The 25,752-nt window shown below is 33.8% G+C and overlaps 2 protein-coding genes across 3 annotated transcripts in view; one reads left to right on the forward strand and one right to left on the reverse strand.

Moving 5' to 3' along the window:
• Window positions 1-3,576: 3,576 nt before the first annotated feature.
• Window positions 3,577-15,234, reverse strand: LOC107043596 (protein henna). Of its 2 annotated transcripts, none has more exons than XM_015265151.1 (8): window positions 15,068-15,234; window positions 9,881-10,009; window positions 9,636-9,790; window positions 8,888-9,070; window positions 5,839-6,035; window positions 4,827-5,089; window positions 4,413-4,642; window positions 3,577-4,294 (listed from the first exon to the last, which is right to left on the reverse strand). In XM_015265151.1, exons 1-8 carry the CDS (start codon window positions 15,149-15,151, stop codon window positions 4,132-4,134), a joined length of 1,404 nt encoding a protein of 467 aa, XP_015120637.1. In that variant the 5' UTR covers window positions 15,152-15,234; the 3' UTR covers window positions 3,577-4,131. The 2 variants fall into 2 exon arrangements, with proteins under 2 accessions (XP_015120637.1, XP_015120638.1); XM_015265152.1 differs by lacking the exon at window positions 15,068-15,234 and adding an exon at window positions 11,846-12,031.
• Window positions 15,235-22,046: 6,812 nt separating this feature from the next.
• Window positions 22,047-25,752, forward strand: part of LOC107043579 — a 52,410-nt gene continuing 48,704 nt past the window's right edge. The window contains exon 1 of the mRNA XM_015265128.2: window positions 22,047-22,128. Within this exon, the coding sequence (XP_015120614.1) occupies window positions 22,047-22,128 (82 nt within the window). The remainder of the gene's footprint in view (window positions 22,129-25,752) is intronic.

Consider the following 25,752-nt stretch of genomic DNA (forward strand, 5'->3'; position numbering starts at 1 on the left):
CATGACTTTTCCATGACACTGCCCTGAAAATCCAAGAATATATTCACCGGAATTTTCTGGTTTTCTATTTATTTTCATGGAAAAATGGAACTGAACTTTACAGTTCTCGTTGATGTTTCCACGAACTTCTGAATTTTCATTCACGAAATGGCTTGAAATTTCAGTGGTAATTAAATTCCATAAAAATTTCCAAAAAGTACACCGGAAATTTCAGAAACTTTTTAACAGTGTACTACTTTGTGATGAAACATTCCGATGTTCAGGTCTTTGGGGTTTGTAAATTAATGATCGGCTAATATTGTTCACTTATTGTTGTTATTCGTTTCATGTTAAACAAGGTGTTAACAATAATTTAGAAAAGATGGTGGCATTGTCATAATTCCATTATGCAGAAAAAACATTCATATCATTTTCAAACATAATTTGGAATTTTTTTATGGTGGAAAAGAAGAGTTCATTGCGATTTGAAAATTGATAAAAATCCATTACTACTGTAGATTATCGTCGTAATTTCATAGAGCAAAAGTGTTCTAAGTATCCGTTGTTATGAATAATCGTCATAGTTTTGGGGATTAGAAACAAATACGATGAATTCCAGGTGTACCATAGGTCACAATCATGTGAAGGAAAGACGAAACTGCTAAATCGTCCGGGAAAACTTATTTTTCTGTTCATAACGAGGAATTATATTTTTTCAACTACATTGTGAGAAGGTAGTGTACGCAATTACGTCTTCGCTATCCATGGCAACGCACACTTGAGGATCAACTCGATGTTAAGAAGGCGGAATTTAAAGAACAAAACCCTCATGAATTGACTTACATCTTAATTCTACCATTAATTTATCGAATTTATCGAATATCTTATTGTGCCATTTTTTCCTGAAGCCATTACATCTGTATGTGGCCTTGAGTGTTAGTGGACTGGTAATCATTGTTGTATTTAGCAATGTAACTGAATAATGGAGGGAGCATCGAAGATTTACAGTGATTCATGGACAATGACTCACGAGTGAGCAATATCCAAGTGATTTAAAAAACTTTTTACGTAAGAAGTGCCGAGGACTAAATCGAAAACTTTGCATCAATTATTAGCAGCGACACGCACGAAAAAATGTTATAGAAAAACCTAGCGAATTCGCTAGACAATTCTACTGGATTTCTATTGAATTTTTTATTAGTTTTTGACCGATTCTACTGTAAACATTGTGTCCCTTAGGACCCTTGCAACTAATCAAATTTTCGATAGAAGTTTAATACAAATACAATCAAATTGTCTCTGGTATTCGCTAGATTTTTGTATGTATAAACTTTCGGGCGTGTTCTGAAGATGCACTCCTTATTTTCCAATTTTTGTCTATAATAAAAAAATTACTGATGATTTTCTATGACTCCATATTTTGATCGCTAAAGATAAAGTAGCATTTATCATAATTTATTGAGGTGCTATAAAATTTCGAGTATTCATTCTGAATTCGACATATGAACAGAGGTCCACTAAATAAAAATAACGAAAGTATGAAAATTAAGTGAATTAATACTAAGAATCAAGTATTTATCAATGCAAAATGGCATGGAAATACGTAGATAAATAATAAATATCAAAATAAAAAATCCGAAAGTCTGTTATTTATGTAAAATTATTGTATGATATATTTTGTACTTTACGGTAAATTATTCTCGCCACTATGGAAATATAAGCATTCCCAATTATTATAATCAACCGAATTAATAGGATAAAAATGTGTTGTTAAAATGAGTAATATGCGTCAAGTAACCAATAGACAAATAGAGTGAGTGAATAATCATTCAGAAAACTTTGGTACAAATGTTTAACTGTAATATATGCTCTCTCGTAAGCTAGTGTTACCATCTATTACAAATTCCAAAAATTTTATCGAATTTCTCCAATAACCTACAGTTTATACAATATACTAAGAATAAAATTGTTTTTGTTTCTTGTTTTAGGAACTCATTGAATAGATAATATCTATGTTTTATTCGTCTCTGTAAATCCCTTCCTATTAGTTCACACAGTCAGTTCACAAAATTGTCAGTTGAGTGGTACATCATGTAGAAATTCCCAAAAATAATGATAGAATGATTACAAAAAAATAGAAAAAATTCTGAACTTTTTCGAAGAGCGTTTTTAATTGAGATTCAGAATGAGTTGAAAAAAGTGGAAATTACAAATATCTGATTCGCTGTGACAAATGATCTACTAGCTGTCATTTTCCATGGTGAATAACAAAATACTAACTCCTCATGGGAAGTGACAGCTAGGTATTTCAATTTTCAAAACAGTGGTACGTAGCCATCTGCCATTTTTATGTGATAAAAGGGTGATTAAAAAATTCTTCAAAATATTACAACTTTTTTCAAAGAGTCTTTTCCGTAATAAATATCTCTGTGCAGTGTGGGAAAAGATTTACGAAATCAGTCTTCCCCTGCATGATATTGGGTGACAGGCCGCCATTTGTCACCGTAAATCAGATACATTTTTCAATTTCTTGTTATTCAACTTACTCTGAATATAAATTAAAAATGCTCTTTGAAAAAATTAAGAATTTTTTTACTTTTTTTTTTATCATTCATTCATAATTTTTCAAAACTTCTACATGGTCCAGGACTTAATTGACATTTTCAGATGACGGAAGATGAAAAAAACATCGAGATAACATTCGAAAGATAGTACACCCAGGCCTTAATTTACCTTCAACCGAGGTCTACCGTAGATAGCTGAACCAAAAACTGACCCTGAAGAATCAGTGAACATTCTAAAAAACAATTCTTGCGTCTTTTCACTCTTTCCTTTTCGAGTCATTCTTCTGACCACGAGTTTCCAAGAACATTTTCAGAGTATATTTTTCAATATGAAAGTGGAAAATTATGTTTCAAGAACAATTGGATCGTGGTATTTTTCTTTTTCTAATCCTTTACGACTTGGCCAAGTGCTTATTTCCATTACTGTAAAGGCTCATGCACAGTTTGTAAAAAAAAACTCAAATCGGTTGATTTTTACGGAAGTTACAGGCATTTGAAGATAAAACTTGCAAAAAAAGATGGCTGTTCACAAGATGCCTCAAAAAATCTGAAAAAATTTGAGAAGTCATATTTTTCCATATACAACCAGAGGAAAATCGGCAATATGATTGGCGATGGTGAGGGTTTTGACCTGGGTGAGTTCACATGGAATACCCCATATACAGGAATACTCACCTATAGTGGAGCTTGCGAAACTACCTTCAATCATTTCGGGGCATGCTTGAGATGGGCTCGTGGTGGGAGTTGCAATATAACTTATTTGAGGTGATTTAGTATAACTCATCACAGGTTATAACTTATTGGAGTATAACTTATGACAGGATCGACTGTATTTTCAAAATTCACTGATAACGTGCGAAATGTATGAGGAGTTTACATGTAAGAAATTGAAACGCGTCTTAACTTTATATAGCGGCTATGACGTATGCCTATTCTGGAAAAAACCCTTCCTGTATAGACTTTGTAATTGATAGGACGTCAATTACAAAGTCTTTAGAGAGTAAAAATAAATTTACTCTAATCATATTAATAATTAACATATAACAGCCAATAATTATTCTTATCGCCCTCGTCCCTTTGCTACAATGTGCAATCGTTAATCTTCGGATCTCAAAATAAGTTCATGTAATTGGGAGTTCAATTCCTTCCTCGGGTATATCATACGTCAGGTTTAAATGACGCGCTAATGGAGCACTTAACAATTGAAATAATTAGTGCCCATTGTGTAAAGCTGTTTCAGTGTATGCGAGTCATTCAGAATTTGCTTATTAACAAGAAGATGTAACCCATATTTTTTGGAAATTTTATATTCACACATATGTACATGAGACCTTCACACTTACAATTAACATAAAAAAGCATGAAGACAGTAGACCTCCTGCACAAGGAAGGATGCTTTGTATCAATCGTCTTTCCATGGACCGACTATTGTAAATTCATCAATAGAAGTAATGGGTTCTAACTCAGCTACCTTAGTTTACAGAAGCTCAACAAAATCACAAAGGAAAGTCTTAGAAGACTTGATGTACGAATCCATAAAAATCCATTCATTATGGAAACAAAAGTATCGAAACTCCGCAGATGTGTCTCAATTTTTCAATTTTTTCAGCGCATCCATCAGAATTTCCATCTCTTGATTGACATTAGTCACCAACTCTTCGATCTGATATTTACTATCGATGATGCTGATACTCTGCGTGTACGGGTCGTACCTCACGCCGAATTTTCTCGGTATAGTCTGTGCGAATTTCCTAGATATGCAAAGAAGAATGATAGGATTAAATGAGAAAGAAATTTTCCATAACATTTTCATTACAAAGCCATATGGAAGAGCTTGCTCGTTATTTATTAAATTCTTCAGATACTTACAGCATCTTTTCTTTGCCGTCCTCAAAGTCCTCGGCGACAAAGTACATGGGCTGATACTCTGTTATCGGATATTTCTGCAATGCAGTTTTAGGCGGATCGAAAGGCCGCAGCTCGGGTTTCCCACTGAGGGCATATTCCAGTTCACCGAACGATGAGAGAAGACCTGCACCGTATACTTTTAATTCACCCTGTTGCCGGCAAATTCCGTACTCGACGGTGAACCAAAAGCACTGAATAACGCGTAAAAATATCACGATAATAATTTTCCTCCGTCACAAAATAGCCAAGTTAATCAATTTCAAATGTAATCCACTGTTCGCCCTCGTGTTTATCGAATCAAAGACTTTATCAAATTTCTCATATAAAAGCTAAACATAGCAGACGTTTTCATTGTATCTGTACAAATAAACTTACGGTGGCAAGTTTTTCGATGTACTCGTCGGGTGCACCGAGCGAGGCCAATCCAATAACTTGAGAAAATTGAGCAAACGCTGGATCGGCTAACATTGGTACGTGACCGAGAACTTCATGACAGACATCAGGCTCAGGCGTGTACAGTGGTTTACTGCTGTGTCTTATGTACTGAGTACTGTGGAATACCCTGAAGGCAAGACCAGCTAAGAAATCTCGAGACGATAACAAACCAGCTACTGGACGTAGAGTAAATCCTGTGCAGTCTACACATAATGATTGAATAATTAGATCAACTGAAAGAACGAAGCTCAAACCAAGTGGAGGGTTCAAGGGGTTTTAGAAAATTTAGCATAACTTTTTTTGCAGACACAAAAATCTTCACATATTTTTTAGGGGAGGGTAGCGCAAAACAAAACACTGACAGAAAATTGGTAATTTTTGTTTTTTTTTCTTTCCTCCAAATCAGGAACACTGAATGTGTTGAATTAAAAGTGAGTTTCTTGGATTGTAACCGCCACAGGAGTTTTATAGACAAAAAGTGTCGTTGAACCGCAATTTGATAGGATTTGCTAATCACCTCAAACCACAAATGACTTTGAATTTTTGTTTCTGCTTCCATTCGGAAGTAAAAACACAAATTATCAATTTTCTATCAACGGTCCGTTTTGCTCTATCCTCCCCTATCAGATATTGAAATTATTATTCTTGAAAATTTGCGTCCAGTTGAAGAACTAAAAAATTTGTTATGAATTTGATTCAATAATCATTTACATCATTTTCATTTTATCCAATATTAACTATTGGTTAAACACTATTAATTATGAAGATTTGCTCGGACATAATAATGATTAAAAATTCAGAAGCGAATTTTATAAATTACGTGAAGAATTCTCAATGTTTTGAGAAAAATCACCCGTTTCGGGTTAAAATTGGCAAGTCTTTTTCAATATTCTCCTGCACCGATAGTTTTCGAAGACATTGATGAAGATTCTTCACGATTTCAGATGAATACCTTTTAAAAAGTTGGAGATATCCTCAAGCTGTGGAATATTATCCTCCCTGTACCCGCAATTTTCAATGAGCAATGGAAACACATGATTATGCTCGCGACAAGCATACTTTGGGTACAATTCCGTGAGCTTTCTGAAGATAACACCCCACGTTGCTACCTCCTCTTTGGTGTAATCTACCCGAGGGATAGGTTGACCACTGGAAAAGAACAATAAAAAACTTTCCCAACTACGAAAACAACAATAATCATATAATTAATGATATTTCGTCACATTCATTCTTTCATTGAGATGTTTTGTGTGAAAAGTCAAAATGACGAAAAAAAAATTTTTTTAACTCATGGGAGAAATATCTGAGTATTCTGTATCATTGGAAATATTTTCGTATTCTTTCTAGACTAGATCTCGAGCTGTAATGCCGAGGCTACCTCACTCTCAATCAGAAAAATTTTCGTATCTCCCAAAAAAATAATGAACTATTGGAAAAAAAATTAGTGGGTCATCCACCTTTAAATCCACCTTTAAAAAATCTAGTGTCACGATTTTTGAAGCCGCTATTCCGGTTATCAAGTAATGTAATATGATGTTTATGTATATTTTTTATGTACTGTAATCTTTTGTTTCCCGTAATTGTAAAAAAAGAGAAATTCATTTCATACTGTACACGGAGAGAAATGTTCAGTAAAAATTACGGAACTCTCACTTCACTCACCGATTACGGAATCGACCCAGAAAATTTAAGTGACGGTATCGTAATTTTTCACAAGAGATTCAGATAAAAATTACGCAACACTCCGGAAAAATTCCGTGACAGTTCCGTAAAATTTCCTACAACCGTATTTCGCTCCGGAATTACGGAAAAGATACATAATTTTTATTGAATATTTTTCTCCGTGTAATAAAAAAATATATAGTTCTGCAAAAAAATATATATATCCATCAGTATGTGTAGATATTATATAATATATACTATAAATATATGTTTATACTGTTTTTTTAGCAATATAAAAATGTAATAAAGTTCTGTGCTGTAAAAAAAAACGTATAGAATAGTTTATATGTATATTGATAATACATAATACATCCATAAAAATAAAAAAGCACGCAAAAAGCAAAACAGAAATGAAGAAGAAGATGAAGAGGATCATGACGAGTCAGAATAAATTATTCAGCAATTAAATTATCATCGTGAACAACTTTATTGAAGCCATTCATTTTTCCTGCATTATTATTGAGATCAAAATGAATGAAAGTGAGAAACGATAAGGTTTTACTATTCTGGCACCCATGGAAAATAATAATACTAATCTTTTTTTTTTTAATTGTTGTGTTTCACCCATTCTCCTAGGCTCACTGGAATTTTGCATACGGGTTTTGAAAAAATCAAAGAATGTGTAAAGAAATCATCAATTTCTACGAAACATCTCGTTGGATTAACCAGCTCAATTTCAGAGAAACGATTTAATGAGATTATGACTTTCAAAAACGAATCGACGGAGAGAGTTCCAGAGAACAAAATATACACATAAACAATGATTTCATGGGGAAAACGAACTGAGGGTTCTTTGTCTTTAGGTGACGATCTTCTTTTGGTCTTTGTGATTGGTTTTTAGTCTGCTGCAGCAATTCGTACAGTAGGGTAAACAAGTCAATTTCTGGACCGGGGTTAGTTTCTGGACGATTTCAACTTGCATTGAATATTCCACAAATAAAATGAAAATTGTATTGACTATTTCACCCCTCCATGATATCACTTGTGTATAACCATGTGATCAATTATTTGATTTATTAAAATAAATAAAAAATATGACCCAGTCGTCCAGGAATTGGGGGTTTCGGCTACATTGAACTATTTCTCAATTTGATTATTCTTTGTTTTATGTTATCTGGCTTTTTTTTTATCTTTCGTAATCCAAAATTGTCAGTTGAGTGGTACATCATGTAGAAATTCCCAAAAATGATGATAGAATGATTACAAAAAAATAGAAAAAATTCTGAACTTTTTCAAAGAGCGTTTTTAATTGAGATTCAGAATGAGTTGAAAAAAGTGGAAATTACAAATATCTGATTCGCTGTGGTAAATTATCTATTAGCTGTCATTTTCCATGGTGGATAACAAAACACTAACTCCTCATGGGAAGTGACAGCTAGGTATCTCAATTTTCAAAACAGTGGTATGTAGTCATCTGCCATTTTTATGTGATAAAAGTGTATTTAAAAAATTCTCCAAAATATTACCATTTTTTTCAAAGAGCCTTTTTCGTAATAAATGTCTCTGTGCAGTGTGGGAAAAGATTTACGAAATCAGTCTTCCCCCTGCATAATATTGGATGACAGGCCGCCATTTGTCACCGTAAATCAGATACATTTTTCAATTTCTTGTTATTCAACTTATTCTGAATATAAATTAAAAATGCTCTTTGAAAAAATTAAGAATTTCTTCTACTTTGTTTTTATTATTCATTCATAATTTTTTAAAACTTCTGCATGATGCAGAATTCAATTAACAATTTCAGATGACGAAAGATGAACAAAAACATCGAGATAACGTTCGAAAGATAGTACACCGGGCCTTAAACTATTTTTTTCTGCTAATTAAAACATTCTTGAAGGTATGGAGGCCATCATATCCCCATTTAGGTAATTTTTAACTTCCCGACCCGAAGGGAGGAAGTTATTGTAATGACTCCGAAAATCGAATGTGGAAATTTAAGCATTTCTCCACGTTTCATGACCTTTGGAACCACTTCTGACCCTTTTCAGGTACCTGTCTGTATGTGTGGATGTGTGTATGTGTGTGCGTACGTCTGTGACAAAAATTTTGTGCCACGATTCCTCCTGACAAACGATGCGATTTGACATTTTTTTTTTAANCGGTCACCCTACATACGTTTCATCCTCGTGCGTTTTTAATAAAGAACAGAAATTGAATTTGAATTCACTGCATTTTACTTGATTTAATTTCCCATTTCCAATGCACCTTAATACGACAGAGTCAAAGGAAAATAATCGACAAGCGATTGCCGAGCAACGGATGCTCTGATTACTCACTGTTTGTAATGATAAGCTATGTCAGCGAAATACTTTCTTCTCGCTCTGTACACAGGATCTGTAAAGCCCGGATGATCTGCATCCAGTTCAGCACCGTACGTCAATATTTGATTGGCAAATTTATCAAGGTCGCGGATACGCCGAGGAAACCATGGTACTGTGCCAATATTGTCCTTATGATTCCTGAAAATGGGTTCATTAGATTGATCAGCAACAAATGAAGCCTTTTTTTCAGCGTCTCAGAGAATTAGGAATCGGGAATAAATTCTTCTGCACACTGATAGACCGGATTAGTTATTGTTAACGAATGGATTTTGGTTGGAGGTTAGGGTCTATTCGGTCCCACCAAATGTTCATTCGTTAATAGTTAACGAATGTATTCTTGAGGAGCCTTGTTTGCCTTGACTTTCGCCATTCAAGTGAACCATTCGTTGGGAGGTTTATAGCATTCATTTGGTCATACTGAACTCTACCATTCGTTAATAGTTGACGAATCTCGTTTGGGATAAATGAATCATTCTATCAGTGCAGATATCTTTGGAAAAAACTTATTGATATTCTTATTATAAAATTAGAGTTCTAATAGAATATCAATAAAATTTTTCAGAGAAAGCGCTACGTTTTTCTATTGAATTTTTTCATGTGTGTACGACAAAAATGAAAGTCTCTTGGCATTCCACTCCAAGACCGCTGGTTTGCCAGATAATTGCCCAATTAACGAAAATTCAATTCATAATTTCATCAATACCTCGAGATAATAGAGAAATAATTGCATTGACTTCTCAATGCCTCAACAGCAATTCCGAGATCTCCTCCGGGTGCGCATTCAACCATAAATTCATAACCATTAGCTTGACGTAATGAACTCCTCGATTCAATATGCAACAGGTTCACATGATGCTCCTGAAGGATTCACAATAAAAATGTTTTGAATTTTTTAATGGAGATTGCGACGGAAAATAAATTGTCCATGTTTTCTTTAAATATTCTTACGGTGAAGAGCTGGAGAAATTTTCCGAGAGATCCAACTTTGTCCTCGTCCTTGGGTGAGAAGATGAGGCAAGTGCTCTTGGCAGAATCTCGTCCTTCCTTTATGTAATTACCTCCTTCCATCAGCTTTGGCTGTGAGCGACAAAATTTTTTCCATTTTCCGGTTTTATTATTTTATCAAGGAGAGAATGAAAATTTTAAGTGGACGGAAATAGTCAAAGGAAGACAAATTAAATAGTTTTATTTATTTTCATTGAAATATTCAATGGGAATTTCGTGAATTGGAATTTATTGTTCAATTCCAATGGATATCATTCAAAGCTAATTTTTTTTATAAAGCGCTTTGGACAACCTGGACGTTTTACTCTGTTACATACATGTTGGAATGTCAGGAGGACTATCCTTTTTCCAATTAGTGAATTTACGAAATTGCGAAATTGCATTGAATAACGGAAATAACTGGAAATATTCGTAGGTGAAACATTTGTTAATTTAATATTCTTTGCCGTTAAAAACGATCGATTTCCGTCTCGATCCTGTTTATACTACGTTAATACTACGGGATGGGTGACTTTGATGGATTGAATAATTCATACGGAGTCTAGCCGGAGGTCGTTAAGCATTTATAGAATTGGGATAATGAGTGATTCATTGATAATTCAATACCGACTGTTTCGGAAATATCTCTGAAGCTGTGAGCTTTAGAAACGAATGTTGGGCAAACCGTGCGCAAAGGCTACAAATTTTTTTATACAAAATTTCTGATTAAATTATCCCCGCACACCACTGTTTATTTAAATAACTTAATAATCAATAGGGAATGAATCGAAAGTTTGTGTTTGAATTTTATTGAAAGATCTCGAAAACTATCAAGTTTAATTAATTTAAAAAAATTAATTCATTTCATTTTAATCAAGTTTGAAGAAAGGCTTTTGACGACTTTTTTGAGCCAATAAATTTCCCTTTCCCACTTTGAGTTTTTTCCTCACGTTTTTATTAACTGATTAATTAATGAATTAATGGATTAACAAATTAATGAGTCAATCATCGACATTCAGAGGCATTTCAATTTAATATTTCAAAATGTTTCCGAAGTTCTGAAATTACTCTTTTATTCGTCAAAAGAATTTTAAAGAATTCAATGGAGCTCACATCGATCATCTCCGTTGGTGACATTTTTATAACACAAACATATACTAATCAATAATAATTTAATAATCAATAGGGAATGAATCGAAAGTGTATGTTTGAATTTTTTTCAAAGATCTCAAAAACTATCAAGTTTAATTAATTTAAAAAAATTAATTCATTTCATTTTAGTCAAGTTTGAAGAAAAACTTTTGACGACCTTTTTGAGCCAATAAATTTCCCTTTCCCACTTTGAGTTTTTTCCTCACGTTTTTATTAACTGATTAATTAATGAATTAATGGATTAACAAATTAATGAGTCAATCATCGACATTCAGAGGCATTTCAATTTAATATTTCAAAATGTTTCCGAAGTTCTGAAATTACTCTTTTATTCGTCAAAAGAATTTTAAAGAATTCAATGGAGCTCACATCGATCATCTCCGTTGGTGACATTTTTATAACACAAACATATACTAATCAATAATAATTTAATAATCAATAGGGAATGAATCGAAAGTGTATGTTTGAATTTTTTTCAAAGATCTCAAAAACTATCAAGTTTAATTAATTTAAAAAAATTAATTCATTTCATTTTAGTCAAGTTTGAAGAAAAACTTTTGACGACCTTTTTGAGCCAATAAATTTCCCTTTCCCACTTTGAGTTTTTTCCTCACGTTTTTATTAACTGATTAATTAATGAATTAATGGATTAACAAATTAATGAGTCAATCATCCACATTCAGAAGCATTTCAATTTAATATTTCAAAACGTTTCCCAAGTTCAAACATTACTCTTTTATTCGTCAAAAGAATATTAAAGAATTAAATTGAGCTCACATCGATCATTTCCGTTGGCGGCATTTTTATAATACAAAAATATAACAATCACAGCAACTTGTTTCTCCCAACAGTTCAATATTATCGATGAATAAAAACAAGTGATATTATTTTTGTTTGAAAAATGAATGAGTTTGATTGATGAATTTTTCAACAACACAATCCCATGGTGCACCGATTACAACAAATTCTCTGCACTGGTATTGCGGTTGAGGTTGTCACGCTGTTTTATAGAATGACAGAATCCCCACCAATCGCTCACCCATCTACCATCTCTCCATCAACCTGCATTTGTCCGTTTTATTTTCCCTCTTCTCCAATCAATCTTGATAGCCAACGCTCAATTCACGCCGCTTAAAAATTACGAAGAAGCTGGGACGGCCACTCCAGCAGTGTCAATGTTTTTCCCCTTCCCTCGTTTTTTTTTTCTAAGTGTGAACGATTCAGTATCCTGCAATCGTTGTTTCCCTTTGCATCAGCCGAGCAGTTAATTTCACCGAAAGCAATTAGGCTCAGTTTTTGTATGTTATACGCACTCTACATTCTTCAATCCTGACTTCACAGATGCTGATGAAATTTCGTCGGAATGTTGAATGAGACGGGAGGATGCCATTGAGAGGGAAATACGGAGGATAAATGTTTTCGTTAAGGAGTTGATGATGAGTCGTAAATTTTACCTCTCGTGTTTGTTTTCTTCGTGAATGATCGATGCAAGCGCATAAAATAGTATATTTCGTTACGAGTGCGGAAAAGAGTTTTTTGGCTCGTGGGAGGTTTATAGCACGAGCCGAAGGCGAGTGATATAATTCCACGAGCCAAAAAACACTTTTCCCATGACTATCGAACGATATTTTTCATCACAATGTGTGGAAAAGGAAGGTTTAGGCACGCTTCGCGTGCCTAAAAAGTTACTCTTTCGCACAGCGTAATGTAAATACATTTTCGAATCGTTTTTTTTTCTAATTCCCCTAAAATTCACAAAAATTCAGTAGCGAAGCGGTAAACCGGGTCAAGTCGATTTTGACGATTGGCCAGTTTTTGACGAATATCTCGGAATTTAAAAGAGATAGGAAAATTTTTGCTATTACCTTTTTCGTAGAGCCAATTGAGGGTTGTAAAAAAGTTCATGAGAAAAATTTTGCTATCTCGCTTCGATTCCGAAATATTCATGAAAAACTGGCTGAAAGTCAAAATCGACTTAACCCGGTTTACCGCTTCGCTAGTGAATTATGATATTACCAAAATTTTTTGTAAAATTCCCACAAATACAAGTGAAGTATACCATATCTTTTTATAAATGAATATAGTTATTAGGGCGCTTTTTTCCTCAAAAGACACGAAATAGATTTTAAAAAATCCTTCTAAAATTCCAACTCTCTAGGGGAGGGTGTGCCTGTACCGCTCAGCGGGTAATAACGCTCACCCAATTTTCTCCACAACCATTAACTTAAAAATTTCTTTCTGTTCCTGATCATGAAGAATTTGATGATAGGATGTGATTGTGGAAAATTTTCACTTTATTTACCACTTTAAATATGAAAAAACACGTAACGAAGTTTTGAGGTCTTTACAGTGCAAAATTTGTGGACTTTTAATTAAGGTTTTTGATAGTTTCAAACGCTGAATTCTCATATTAAACTGTGCTTATTCGATTCGTGGTACTTTCACGCGTAATTTGAGATCAATTCGAACTCAAAACTCCACTCATGTCAATAATTATCAACAATTTTGTTGACGCCGAGCGGAGCCGGTAATACCGCTCATAGGATCGGCCACGTAGTTGCTCGACAGCATTCGAGTACAGGTTAGGTTGCGGCGCGAGCGATACACGCAAAACCCTATGAGCGGCATTGGAATCGTGCCGAGCGGTATTACCCGACGGCGGGTAGTACCGCTCAATAGGCTCTCTCTTTTATTTTCAATCAATTTTGTGGATTCTAAGGAGAATTAGNACAAATACGTTTTTTATACTCAAGTTGAAATATAAAATTAAAACTGGCATTTGCCCTTAGGTGGGCGGTACAGGCACACCCTCCCCTATCTCAATCTTCAAACGCTTTTACTTTTCATGAAGTTGTTGTGATTGAATGATTAATTATTTGGACGAAAAAACGCGTATAAAAAAATTCAATGGAAAATCTAGCGAATTCGCTAGAAAATTCTATTCGAATTCTATAGGAATTCTATGGGGCTTCTATAGGATTTCTATTGGAATTCTATTATTCATAGAGTTATTGGCCTCTGCGGTCATAAGCTGAGTTTAACGGTGAAATTTCAATATCCAAATGACGAAAATGATAAGAAAAAACATTTGGATTAGGCCCAATATTTTTTATTATTATTTTTTTTAAATATGAATAATTGAAAATTTTGTTCAAAACCTTCTCCACAACATTAGAATTCTATTGAAAAATTCTATTTCTTTTTTGCGCTGATTCTATTGGATATTTGATAAGAAAAAGTCAATAGATTTCGAATTTCTGTTTGAATTTTTCTCTTGAGATTTTTTCTATAAGAATGCTTGGGCATCAATTTTGGAAAAAACTTGAAAAATTTGTGTCCAATAATTCTAATAGAGAAAATCTAAGAGAAAAAACAAACAGAAATTCGAAATCTATTGCCTTTTTCTTGTTAAATATCCAGTAGAATCAGCGCAAAAACACAAATAGAATTTTTCAATAGAATTCCAATAGAAATCCTATAGAAATCCTATAGAAACCCGACAGAATTGCTACAGAATTCCAATAGAATTTTCTAGCGAATTCGCTAGGTTTTCAATTGAATTTTTACATGCGTGAAATGTCTTTCGTCAAAAACTCACAAGTTTTCCTGTTCTCTTACGGAAAATATTACCACAAGTAATACCACGGTAGCTTCAAAATTATCGAGCAATTCCCGATAGGTTAGTTTGTGTGCAGGGCACCTTGAGGGAATTACTCGATTAATTTCGAAGCTCGAGTAGTATTCGGGAGGGAATTTTCCCATCCAAATGTCGGCCAAAAAAATTGCACTATGAGACAAAATCCATCTGACAGTTCCAACCAGGGGTTCACTCGACCACGGAATCATTTGTTTTCCACAAATATAGTCAACATGAAAAATTACCAGTTGAATTATCAAAAATTATCAGCTGAATACCGTGTTGACTATATGAAATAACAGTCGAATAGTGCAATTCTATTGGCTGACATTTGGATGAGGAAAATTCCCACAATAACTCACTTTGTCAGGTGGAGATCCACTCAAAAAATAATCGCTTCCGTCCACTCCTTCCCTCTGCACTTGCGGAATCGGTTGCCCATACATATCTCAATATTTAATAAAGCGATGCAATATCGAAATCTTACTGAGATCAATAAAAAATTAGATTTGTTGAGTTGATCAATCGCTGTCTGCTCAACAACTAATTCTGCTCGTACAGCAGACGCGGTTTTACTTGGCTGCGCAGCATTAAAAAAAAAACAGTGATATTGGCATTTCGAGAGGGCAGAAGCCGGGGTTATCGTTGCATTTATATTTATGCGTCCGGATTTCGTCACTGTTTTGACAGCTTCATAATTGATTGGGGGAATCAGTTGAAACTTTTAGTGATCGTTAAAAATATATTTCATAATATTCTGGAATAAACACTGGGGCTGATGCGCGTCAATGAAATCCTGTTATTGAATGGAGGCATTGTTTCATGGGGAAACGATGTTTTGATGCATTATTATTGTCGATGGGAATGGTCATATTGATATTTATGGCAAACGGAAAGATTTTATTGAAATTTTTAATCTCCGATTGCTATGAAGAATTGCGCAGGGGATGAATACGATTCCTTTGGCGCCACGATTCAACTTATGTTTTGCCTACCATTTTTCCCGAGGATTGCGGGAAAAATAATGAAAAAATTCCATCTACACTATTTCTCCCGAATTATAGAGATTTTCACAGAAGACAGAGGTTTATATACACGGAGAGAAATATTCAAGAAAAATTACGGAACATTTCACGTAATCCGCAAGCGAGAATCGCTTTCAGTGAATTTCTATAGGAATATAAGAGAATAAATCTGAAACGTTCAATAAATTTTCGGGTCTGTCACCGAAAAAATACGAAAAAGTCACGTAATTTTTCTGGAAGTTGTAAAATCTAACAGAAACTTCAAGACTTATTATGCCTCAGAACATGAAAATTCTTGGATGTTTAAGAATTTTTACGAAAAGTTCCGGAAAAATTACGGAACGTGTTGTTAAAATCTCCCCCTCACGGTGACTCATGGCTAGCCGTGAGACGTCGGACGGATGAGTAATTTTTACGGAACAGATCGTAGGATTTCCGTGACGATTGACACTTTTTATTGAATTTTACTTCGCTCCCAGATTACGTTTCGGAACGTAATTTTTACGTCTTTTTTCTGGTAAGTTTTATTGAATATTTCTCTCCGTGTAGCGTTCCACATCTTGTGGCGTCACTGGATATTGCTGGATACGATTTTGGAGGAGGTATGAGGGGAACCAGAATAATTCTCAATAGTAATTGACAAGACAAATTTACTGAAAATATTCGAAAGTCCAGACTGAGATTTGAACCCGGGACCTTCCGATTATGTATCAGGTGCTCTCCCAACTTGAGGTAAGGTTACAAGGGTCACAAAAAAGGAGTCACTAAGCTCACGAAGTCACAAGGGTCACATAAAAAAAAGGAGTCGCTAGGGCCACGAGAGTCACAAGGGTGACACTGCCTTGGTTGAATGCGTTTTTGACTGGAAATTCTTTCGTTGCAGATTTTGTTGACTGAATTTTTGCGATTATTGTTGCAATTGTTTCAGAAAAAAAATTCAATCAAAAAAATCTTCGACAAAAAAAGTTCCATTAAAATTGAGTTCTGTTGTTTTGATGCTGTAAATATAATCATTGAATTCAAACGTGAAAATGTGAGTGCATGAATTGGTATTTCAAGTACCTATACGAAGCTTTATAGAAATGTTCGTATCTTGAAAAATAAGCATTGAAATGCTTATATCCCAAAAAACTAATTGAGAGAGAATTTTTTCTTTATTTTTCCCGTATTCCTCAGCAAAAATAGTACGGAAAATATACATCAAATAGCGGCGCCACAGGAATCGCAATTTTCACTTGCGCAGTTTTATCATTCTCATTAAGTACTCACGGATTGCAAATATCGGGAGAATACAAAGTGTATCAGATCTGAACGGACAAGTGCGTGCAGAGAAGCTTGTACGTTTTATAATTTAACTTTTTATATACCCAGTGAATGTACATGGACGATTTCTTAATACCAGAGAAAAAAAAACAATTAATTACACAGGAATTACCCTTCTTAACATTGAAAAACTAGTTATATCGACATTTCAAGTCATTCAAAATCCTTGAAAAAGGATTTTTTATCTCAACTGAAAAAAACAACGTTTCCGTACACTCAATAATTAAAATGGGGAAACAATCCTGCCCCACCTCAATGTCCTTGTTATGGATATGATGCCATAAAAAATGTTTAACGAATAGGAAAATTGTGAGTTACTTACGCACTTATGTGTTTACGCTCCTTCACTGTGATACGATGAGGATTTTATTACGCCTGTTATAAATGGCAAAAGGTATTTTATATCAACCCATTATCCCTGCTAAATGGTCAACGCATGCGGGGCTTCAGTGTAATTTGGTTTTAATCTCTCCACATGGTCCCGACAGGTCAAAGAATTCCTGGGAGGGCAGTAAAGTGCTTCGAGGAGAATTTCCTCTCGCAAAATTTAATATTCGGGATTATTCTTGGAAATATTCATCAATTTTCCTTCATTTATTTTGATGGATTCAAGCGCATGTTGAAGGCTCTAAGGGGATCTGCGAGTACAGGGAAGATTAACCGGAGAGGATTTATCATTTACTATGTATCGCGCTTTATTTATACATGCATTCATTAAATCCATGATTTGAAAATTCACTGAAATCTAACCCTGTTTTTTACCCGGGGTAATTGAATACAAAATGATAACATATTTATGCATTTCCACATTTCACTTCGGAGAATTTCATGTGAAGTTGGAAACAAAGAATCATTTATGTGCGAACGGATTCCATTTACGCTCTGAAAATTTTGACGTAATTTTCATTCCAACGGAAAATCAATAATGGAGTTGAAACTGAGAAAGCCTTTCGAATGTCATGCATTGTATTAGAATTGAATATTATTTCAACATTTTCATGTTAATTGTGATGAATTTTTCACTTTTGATTGATACATACTTGAATTTTCTACATTATTCCGTGGAATTGTACATGAGATTCATTATTTTCGTATGGAAATTCAGGTGGATCCATTAAATACATGATTTGAAAATTCAGTGAAATCCAATTTTTTTTTACCCGAGGGAACGGAATACAAAATCATAAAGTATTTATGCATTTCTATTTGCATTTCTAATTTTGACGTAATTTTTATTCCAACGGAAAATCGATGATGCACTGAGAGAAAAATATAATTCTTCTGACTACATTCCATCACCATCGAATTATAGTCAAAAACTCCTTAACAATTTTTCATGGGTTACGGTAACTATGGCCGGAGAAGTAATTACTACAATAGAATGTCGTCATTGCAACTATTTTACAGTTCTACTCACGACAGATTTGTCGTGGTTACTTTTGAACTTTGGTTAGTTTCACTGCATTTTGATTTGCAAAAATTACGCTTGTGAAGTTACTATAATGTTATGTGCCGCATAAAAAAAAAACCGTATCGTTCACCAAAACTGCCTCAACTATTTTCTTATTGTAAATCGAACTTCAGATGTTTCTCTCAGTATGGAGCTGAAACTGAGAAAGCTTTTCGAATGTCGTGCATTGTATTGATATTGAATATTATTTTAACATTTTTATTTTAATTGTGATGAATTTTCCACTTTTAATTGATAGATGTTTGAATTTTCTACATCATTCCGTGGAATTGTACATGAGATTCACCATTTTCGTATGGAAATTCAGAAATTCAGATGGATTCATTAAATCCATGATGTGAAAATTCATTGAAATCTAACAGTGTTTTTTACCCGAGGGAACGAAATACTAAATGATAAAATATTTATGGATTTCCACATTTCACTTCGGAAATGAATTTCATGTGAAGTTGGAAACAAAGAATTATTTATGTGCGAACGGTTTACATTTACGCTCTGAAAATTTAGACGTAATTTTTATTCCAACGGAATATCGATGATGGAGTTGAAACTGAGAAAGCCTTTCGAATGTCATGCATTATATTAATATTGAATATTATTTCAACATTTTCATATTAATTGTGATGAATTCAGCAGCATAAAGATGAGAATTCCTTAACTTATTTGAATTTTCAATCTAATATGAATATTCAGTGTCAAATTGCATTGAATTTTCAATGACATTATTTCCTGAAATTTTAGTGGAATCGGAACATGATAAAAATTTTCGGAATTTGGCACGGAAAATTCAGACAAAAATTTTTAACATTGGACCGTCGCGGGGCTCTACTCGGAAAAGACTTCAAAATAGATTTTCTTTTAATGGAAGAATTCGGCTCGATCATAACGAGAATATGGGCCATGTAGAAAAGCATTTTCCCGAGGAGGCGAGAGATGTACAGAAGGGAGCAATAGCCCACTTATTCAGTCTTTCCGAGTTTCACAGCACCTTCAAGGAGGAAATAAAATACGCGAAATTCTCCACTCAAAAATGTTGAGAAATGTCAGCATACCGTAAATTCAGGCGGATTCAAAGAACGCGAATGACGGAACTAAACAAAAAAACAAACTTTTTTTCCCTTATAAATGGCATTTATTTGGGGTATGAAAATTCACGAGTGTCGTTTTTCTACTTCTTTCCCCCGAAAACGTGAAGGCGAAAGATTTGACGAGAACGGGCAATTCGTCTCGTTCCTAAAAATTCTGAAGTATGGTCTCTTAATTATAACGAGGAGGAAATTGCTCTTGCATTGCATATAATATAGTAATTTTTCCTTCTATCATGTATAATTTATTGTTTATTTCATTTTATTAAATTGAATAAGATTTCTTTTCAACTAATTTTGTCAGGTTTTCAACTTAATTGAAGGTTATTTTCATAATTATTCTTATTATCTCTTTCTTCTATAGAATCGATTGTCTTTTTTACAGTTTTGTGGGTCCTTTCAGCCCTTCTATAAAAAGTGAATATAAAAATTTTATTTATACATACTTGAATGAATTTGAAATTTACATTTGATGAAACCATCAGAATGCTCAATTTCCAGAAAATTCATGAAAAATTCTCAAAATTTTTCAAAAATCATTATAAGAATCATTCGTCGTTACAGAAAAATTACACGAAAAATTGAAGCAATCATTCACGCTTAATGGGATCCTATTTGCTAAAGATGGAAGAAAGGTGAAATTGTGTTATATCGAAATATCTCGAAACTGCCTGAGCGCTAATTCTCAACTCTGATTGGTCAATGAGTCACGTGAAGTAGTCGCTGAAAAAAATCCCCGGTATTTTCAAATTCGTCAAATGCCAAAAATTTTTTCTGCGTCATGTTTTTCATTTTTTCATGTGTGAAGCATATCTTTATATCAAAACATATTTAAATTGCCTGATTGTTGATCATGAGAAAAAAACAGTATTTCTCAATTTTTTAAACTCACAAATTATCCTTCACTTCCCAAATTTCAATTTTTTCATATTTATCATACGCAAAAATGATCAATTCTTGCTTCTGAGATTTTCATACATAAATTCTAAACTCTACAAAATTTATGAAAATTGCTCGGTTTCCGAAATAATTCGAGAAAAATCTTTAAAGATCTACGGTTATCCAGAAAACCGTAAAATTTCCCGAAGAATTCAAGAAATTTCTCCAGTTTTCTAGGAAATCAATTCATAACCCTGCCCTTATTTTTCAACAATTACAGGTTTTAATCAGATTCTTTTAGAAAGTAAAAAAAGAATTCAGTAGCGAAGTGGTAAACCGGTATATAAGTCGTTTTGACTATTGGCCAGTTTTCAATAAATATCTCGGACTCTAAGGGAAATAGCGAAATTATTGTCATTTTCGTTTTTGTAGCTCTCAATTTGCTCTACAAAAAAGGTTATGACAAAAGTTTTGCTATTTCCCGTAAATTTTGAAATATTCATTGAAAACTGGGCAATAGTCAAAATCGACTTATACCGGTTTACCACTTCACTACTGAATTAATCGATGATTAAAAATTATTCATTGAAGTTTCACTCTTCATTTTCTTGATTCTGTTTAAATCATTATCAATTTTTATAAAACATCTATGAGTGTATGAAGTTTAATAAATTCGATTTCTTCATTTTCACAACAAATAGATAAGCGCGCGCGAAAGCGCGCGCACAGCTCTAGTAATTTTAAAAATTCACTATTATTCTCGCACATTTTCTTCTATTTAAGGTGAAAAAGTACTGGAAATCGAGATTGCTCCACGATTACTTGACTTGTTTGATAATTTTTCCCCAATTTTTTTCCCTATGTCCATTTCCCATTAATTTCTTCATAACACTGTCAATTTTTAGTGAAAGAATTCCTTGAAATTTCAATGGAACATTCACTTGCCAAAAACTTCCACCAAGTGTCCTGAAAATTTCCGCTAGAAATGTTCAGCATTAAATTTATTAATGAAAACAGGATAACAGGATTCAGTATCGAAGTGATAAAACGGTTTAAGTCGACTTATCTCCCAGTTGAGTTTTTGAGGAATATTTCCGAATCCAACGGAGATAGCGAAATTTTCGTAATGACATTTCTTGTAACCCTCAATCGGTTCTCCAAAAAAGGTTATAACAAAAATTTTGCTATCTCCCTTAGATTCCGTGATATTCATTGAAAACTGGTCAATAGTCGAAATTGACTTGTACCGTTTTACCAGTTTGCTACTGAATTTTTTTCATTCTCAAAGTTACAATCCTCACAATTCTTATAATTCTCAAAAATCCCATCTTTAATTGAATTCGTGGAATCCTCCAATTTAGAGGAGAAGCGATGCAGGAGTCCTTACGAAGGGGCTCGAGGGAACATTGGACGGAGCAGGCGCCTCTTGTGATGCTGCAGTTCCGAGGGAAACTGAGAAGCAATCACGCTCAGAGCCACGCGAGCGGCCCCATCAGACGTATCCCCCGCTCTATCGCGCGGTTTATCAGATATAAAAGTCACTCGATAACGCGCGGAAATGTTTCACTATCGGTTTAATGATGTTGTTGTGGGAGTGAATTACATCGTTTTCATGATCACTGCGTTTAATGCTCCCTTCGGTGAGTCAGCTATCAATTATCAAGTGCTAATTCCGTTGATTTTTCATGCTTTTGATGAATGATGTGCATTGTTTTCGTGAAAACAATTTCTCTCCGGGGATTTATCAGGAGAGATTTGTTTGTATTCTTTTGTTGATTGTCGGGGGGTGATGGAGGTTCACGGATTTTTACAGAGGAGTTCTTCGAAATATTGAGAAATTGTTTGTGAACTGATGAGTTGATAGTTTCTGCACTGAGTTGGGGGGTTAGAAACCAAACATTTTCCTTCAATAATGCAATCATCTTCATTATAACTCATTCTAGATGAGTGTTGAAAGAGCTTGTTTATATTGTTGCGAAATGGAATGGCTGAACCTATCCCCTTTCTCTCTTTTGGAAAATACACGGAGAAAATTATTTGGTGAATTTCACCAACTACACGCAGATAAATATTCAGTAAAAATGACGGAACAGTTCACGTAATCCGCAATGGGGAATCGTTTTCCGATAATTTTTATAGGAATGGAAGAGAAGAAATCTGAAACGTTCAGTGAATTCTCAGGTTCATCACCGAACAAAGTACGAACTTGTCACGTAATTTTTCCCGAAGAGGTAAAATCTTACAGAAACTTGCCGACTTATTATGCCTCCACACTGAGAGAAAAATTTATTTCTCCCAAGAAAAACAGAGAAAATTTTCTTGACACAAGTAATCAAATGGAGGTTTTGTATGGGACAGTTGAATATTTACTTGTGATAAGAAAATTTATTTCTCACAAACAAATTTTTTTCTCAGTGCAAAATCAAAAATTCTTGAACGTTCAACAATTTTTATGAAGCTGGTGAGTTATTTCTACGTTCCGTTCCGTAAAATTTCTCAATCGTTGGGGAAAAATTACGGAACGACTTGTTGTCCCCACAGCGGTGAGTCATCAGGCGACTGGTTAATTTTTACGGAACAAATCGTAGAATTTACGTGGCGATTCGTACAATTTTAGTTCCGACTCACAGTTTTTATTGAATTTTACTTCGCTCGCAGATTACGTTTCGAAACGTAATTTTTACGTTTTTTCTGGTAATTTTTATTGAATTTTTCTCTCGTTGTAGTTGGTAAATTTCACCAATTAGTTAGTGGAATTTAACAGCTATTTAGTTAAAATTCGAGAAGATTTTTCAATTTCATTCGACAACCATTTGTTAAATTCTCAATAAACGTTCGTCGATTTATTTGATGAATTCAATTTAACAAGGAATTGTAGATTATTGCGGGAGGTATTGATCGATTGTTACGATATAAGTGATTCCGGGATTGTTTCCAAATGTATACATGCCCTCACCATCTAGTTTGGCAGTTAAAACTGATTGAATGAAATTGAAAAATGTTTTCTGAATTTTAATGAATTAGTTGGTAATTCACTAATTGGTAATTCATTTTTTCAATAACTAATTGGTGAAATTTAACAACTAATTAATTAAAATTCAGAAAAGATTCTTCAATTTCCTTCAATCAATTTCGCCAACTAGTTGGTAATTCATTTCTTCAACAACTAGTTATTGAAATTCAACAAATAATATTCTCCGTGTAGAAGAAAGTTGATTTTCTATTGATTGATCTGAAAAACTGTCCATAAATGCGCCCCTTCGATTTATTCTGAATTATTATTACTTTAAAAACTCTTCTAAAACATGATCTCGTGATGTTTTCTTCAAGAACTGACTCATTCTCGGGATGATTTCATGACTGATTTCCCCTGAAGAGATTTTCTGTGAGAAATCACTCATTATCGAGATACTAAAATAATTAATAGAACTTGATTATTAGCCAACTTATTTCATTCTACCATTTGAACACTGATCCAGTCGAGTTTGTTGAAATCGAACTTTTTCCATTAGTTGAAAGGCTCGAGTGAATTGAATAATGATGAATTCAGCTGTTGAAACCAGAGCCATGCCCAAACAAACTTCTCCAGTTCATACAATTGGAACCCGTTCATAAACGGAAACTAATTGCAACAAAAGTTGGAAAATCATTGCAGTGTTTATGCGGGAACACGTCGAAGTCTTTCACGTTTATTTTTGTTGAATTCAAGATATTTCACTCGTTAGTATTTCCGCGCGATTTTTTCTCAGGAGTTTGATTTTGTGGGGGAAAATTGTCCCCGGTCACTCAAGATTAGGGTTTCAAATTGGTTCTAATCGAAATTGGAATAACGAGTGAATAACATTGAAAGTAACGATTTGAGGAACGAAAATTTGTGATCTTATTTACAAAACTATTTAAAAAAATACGTTGAGAATTTTTTGAAAATAGATTTTTTGATTTAAAAAAAATTCAATCATAACCCTCGATTGGCCTATGCCTCGCGTGTTAGATGCCTGGATTTCATTATTTATTATTTCCCAAAGTGTGTTGTAGAGCTATAGCTATAGCTCTAATACATGTGATTCAAAAGTCAGGTGAATGTTCCGGAACTCTAATAGAATGGAATTGAATATAAGAATAAATATATAATCTTGAAATAAATTGCAATGAAAATTATAGTATAACATTGTTTTTGTTTCATTACTCAAATTTGAAAATTAATACAAAAAAAATTCACAAAACATCCATGAGAATATTCGGATGAAACCGCATTATTTTTACCAAATTATCGGAAAAAAGTGGTAAAATTGGAATTTCACTATGACAAAATTACAATAGTTTGAGGCTGTAAAATTTTGATAATCTCGGTATAATGTATTGTTAAATTACAGCAGGTAAATGTAGTAAATTTACAACACGAAAACTTCTGTATGCGAATATTCATCTTTTGTTGGAGAAAATTCTTATACGATACCTGAACAAAAGTGTTGTAATTTTACCACACTATGTGTGAATACAACTTCCAATATTTTTGTTAGAAATTCGGGTCAAATTTTGTTAACAGTGTAGGTAGCATTTTTTTCAATAGCTCGGGACTATTAAGGACCATTAAACATGGGGATAATCTTAAGAAAAACGTATTCTCTAGGGACATACCTTGAACAATTTTTTCTTCAGCCATTCTTACAAATTGGAAATTTCAGATTTGACGCAGACAATGATTGCAGACAATAATGAAATTTCAGATTTTATTACACGGAGAGAAATTTTCTAGAAAAATTCTAGTACGAGTACTGGAAAAAATCACAATCCATCAGCTGTGAAAAAATCTAGTGCTGTTAAGGTAAAATTTCTTGGTATTTCTGGTAGAATTTCTGGGGATTTCTGTGAAATTTTCACAGAAATATGGGGAAAAATTCACGTTTTCCTTAATAAAATTTCTAGTGCCGGCACTGGAATTTTTTCCTGGCCGTCACTTTGCGCCTCTTTTCCCGTGCTAGCACTAGAATTTTTCTAAAAAATTTCTCTCCGTGTAAAACTTCAATGAAATTTCCCAAAATTTTAGAGCATCTGTATTGTCATAAAAATTTCCACCAATGAAATACACTTCTCCAACCTTTTTCCTTCATTTCCCAAATAAAGACAGATTCCGCAGATCTCGAAAAAATATCCACCCGCAAAAAGCCCCTTTCCTCGACCTTAATTGAACATCTCACAACAAAAAAAACTAGTCGAAAAAAAACTGAACCTAGTTAAGAAGGTGGTTCGAACCCGCCCCCTGC

This window comes from Diachasma alloeum, unplaced genomic scaffold (genome assembly GCF_001412515.2).
Source record: "Diachasma alloeum isolate Michigan unplaced genomic scaffold, Dall2.0 Dall_scaffold_00603, whole genome shotgun sequence".
Classification (NCBI taxonomy): domain Eukaryota; kingdom Metazoa; phylum Arthropoda; class Insecta; order Hymenoptera; family Braconidae; genus Diachasma; species Diachasma alloeum.

What these genes read in the sequence shown, in the direction of transcription:
- LOC107043596 (XM_015265151.1), bottom strand. Translation starts at nt 15,151, where the DNA reads ATGTATGGGCAACCGATTCCGCAAGTGCAGAGGGAAGGAGTGGACGGA. An exon ending in ATAGCTTATCATTACAAACA is followed by an intron (nt 6,036 to 8,887) that starts GTGAGTAATCAG and finishes GTTCTTTTCCAG; the next exon opens with TGGTCAACCTATCCCTCGGG. An exon ending in ACATCGAAAAACTTGCCACC is followed by an intron (nt 4,643 to 4,826) that starts GTAAGTTTATTT and finishes CGCGTTATTCAG; the next exon opens with TGCTTTTGGTTCACCGTCGA.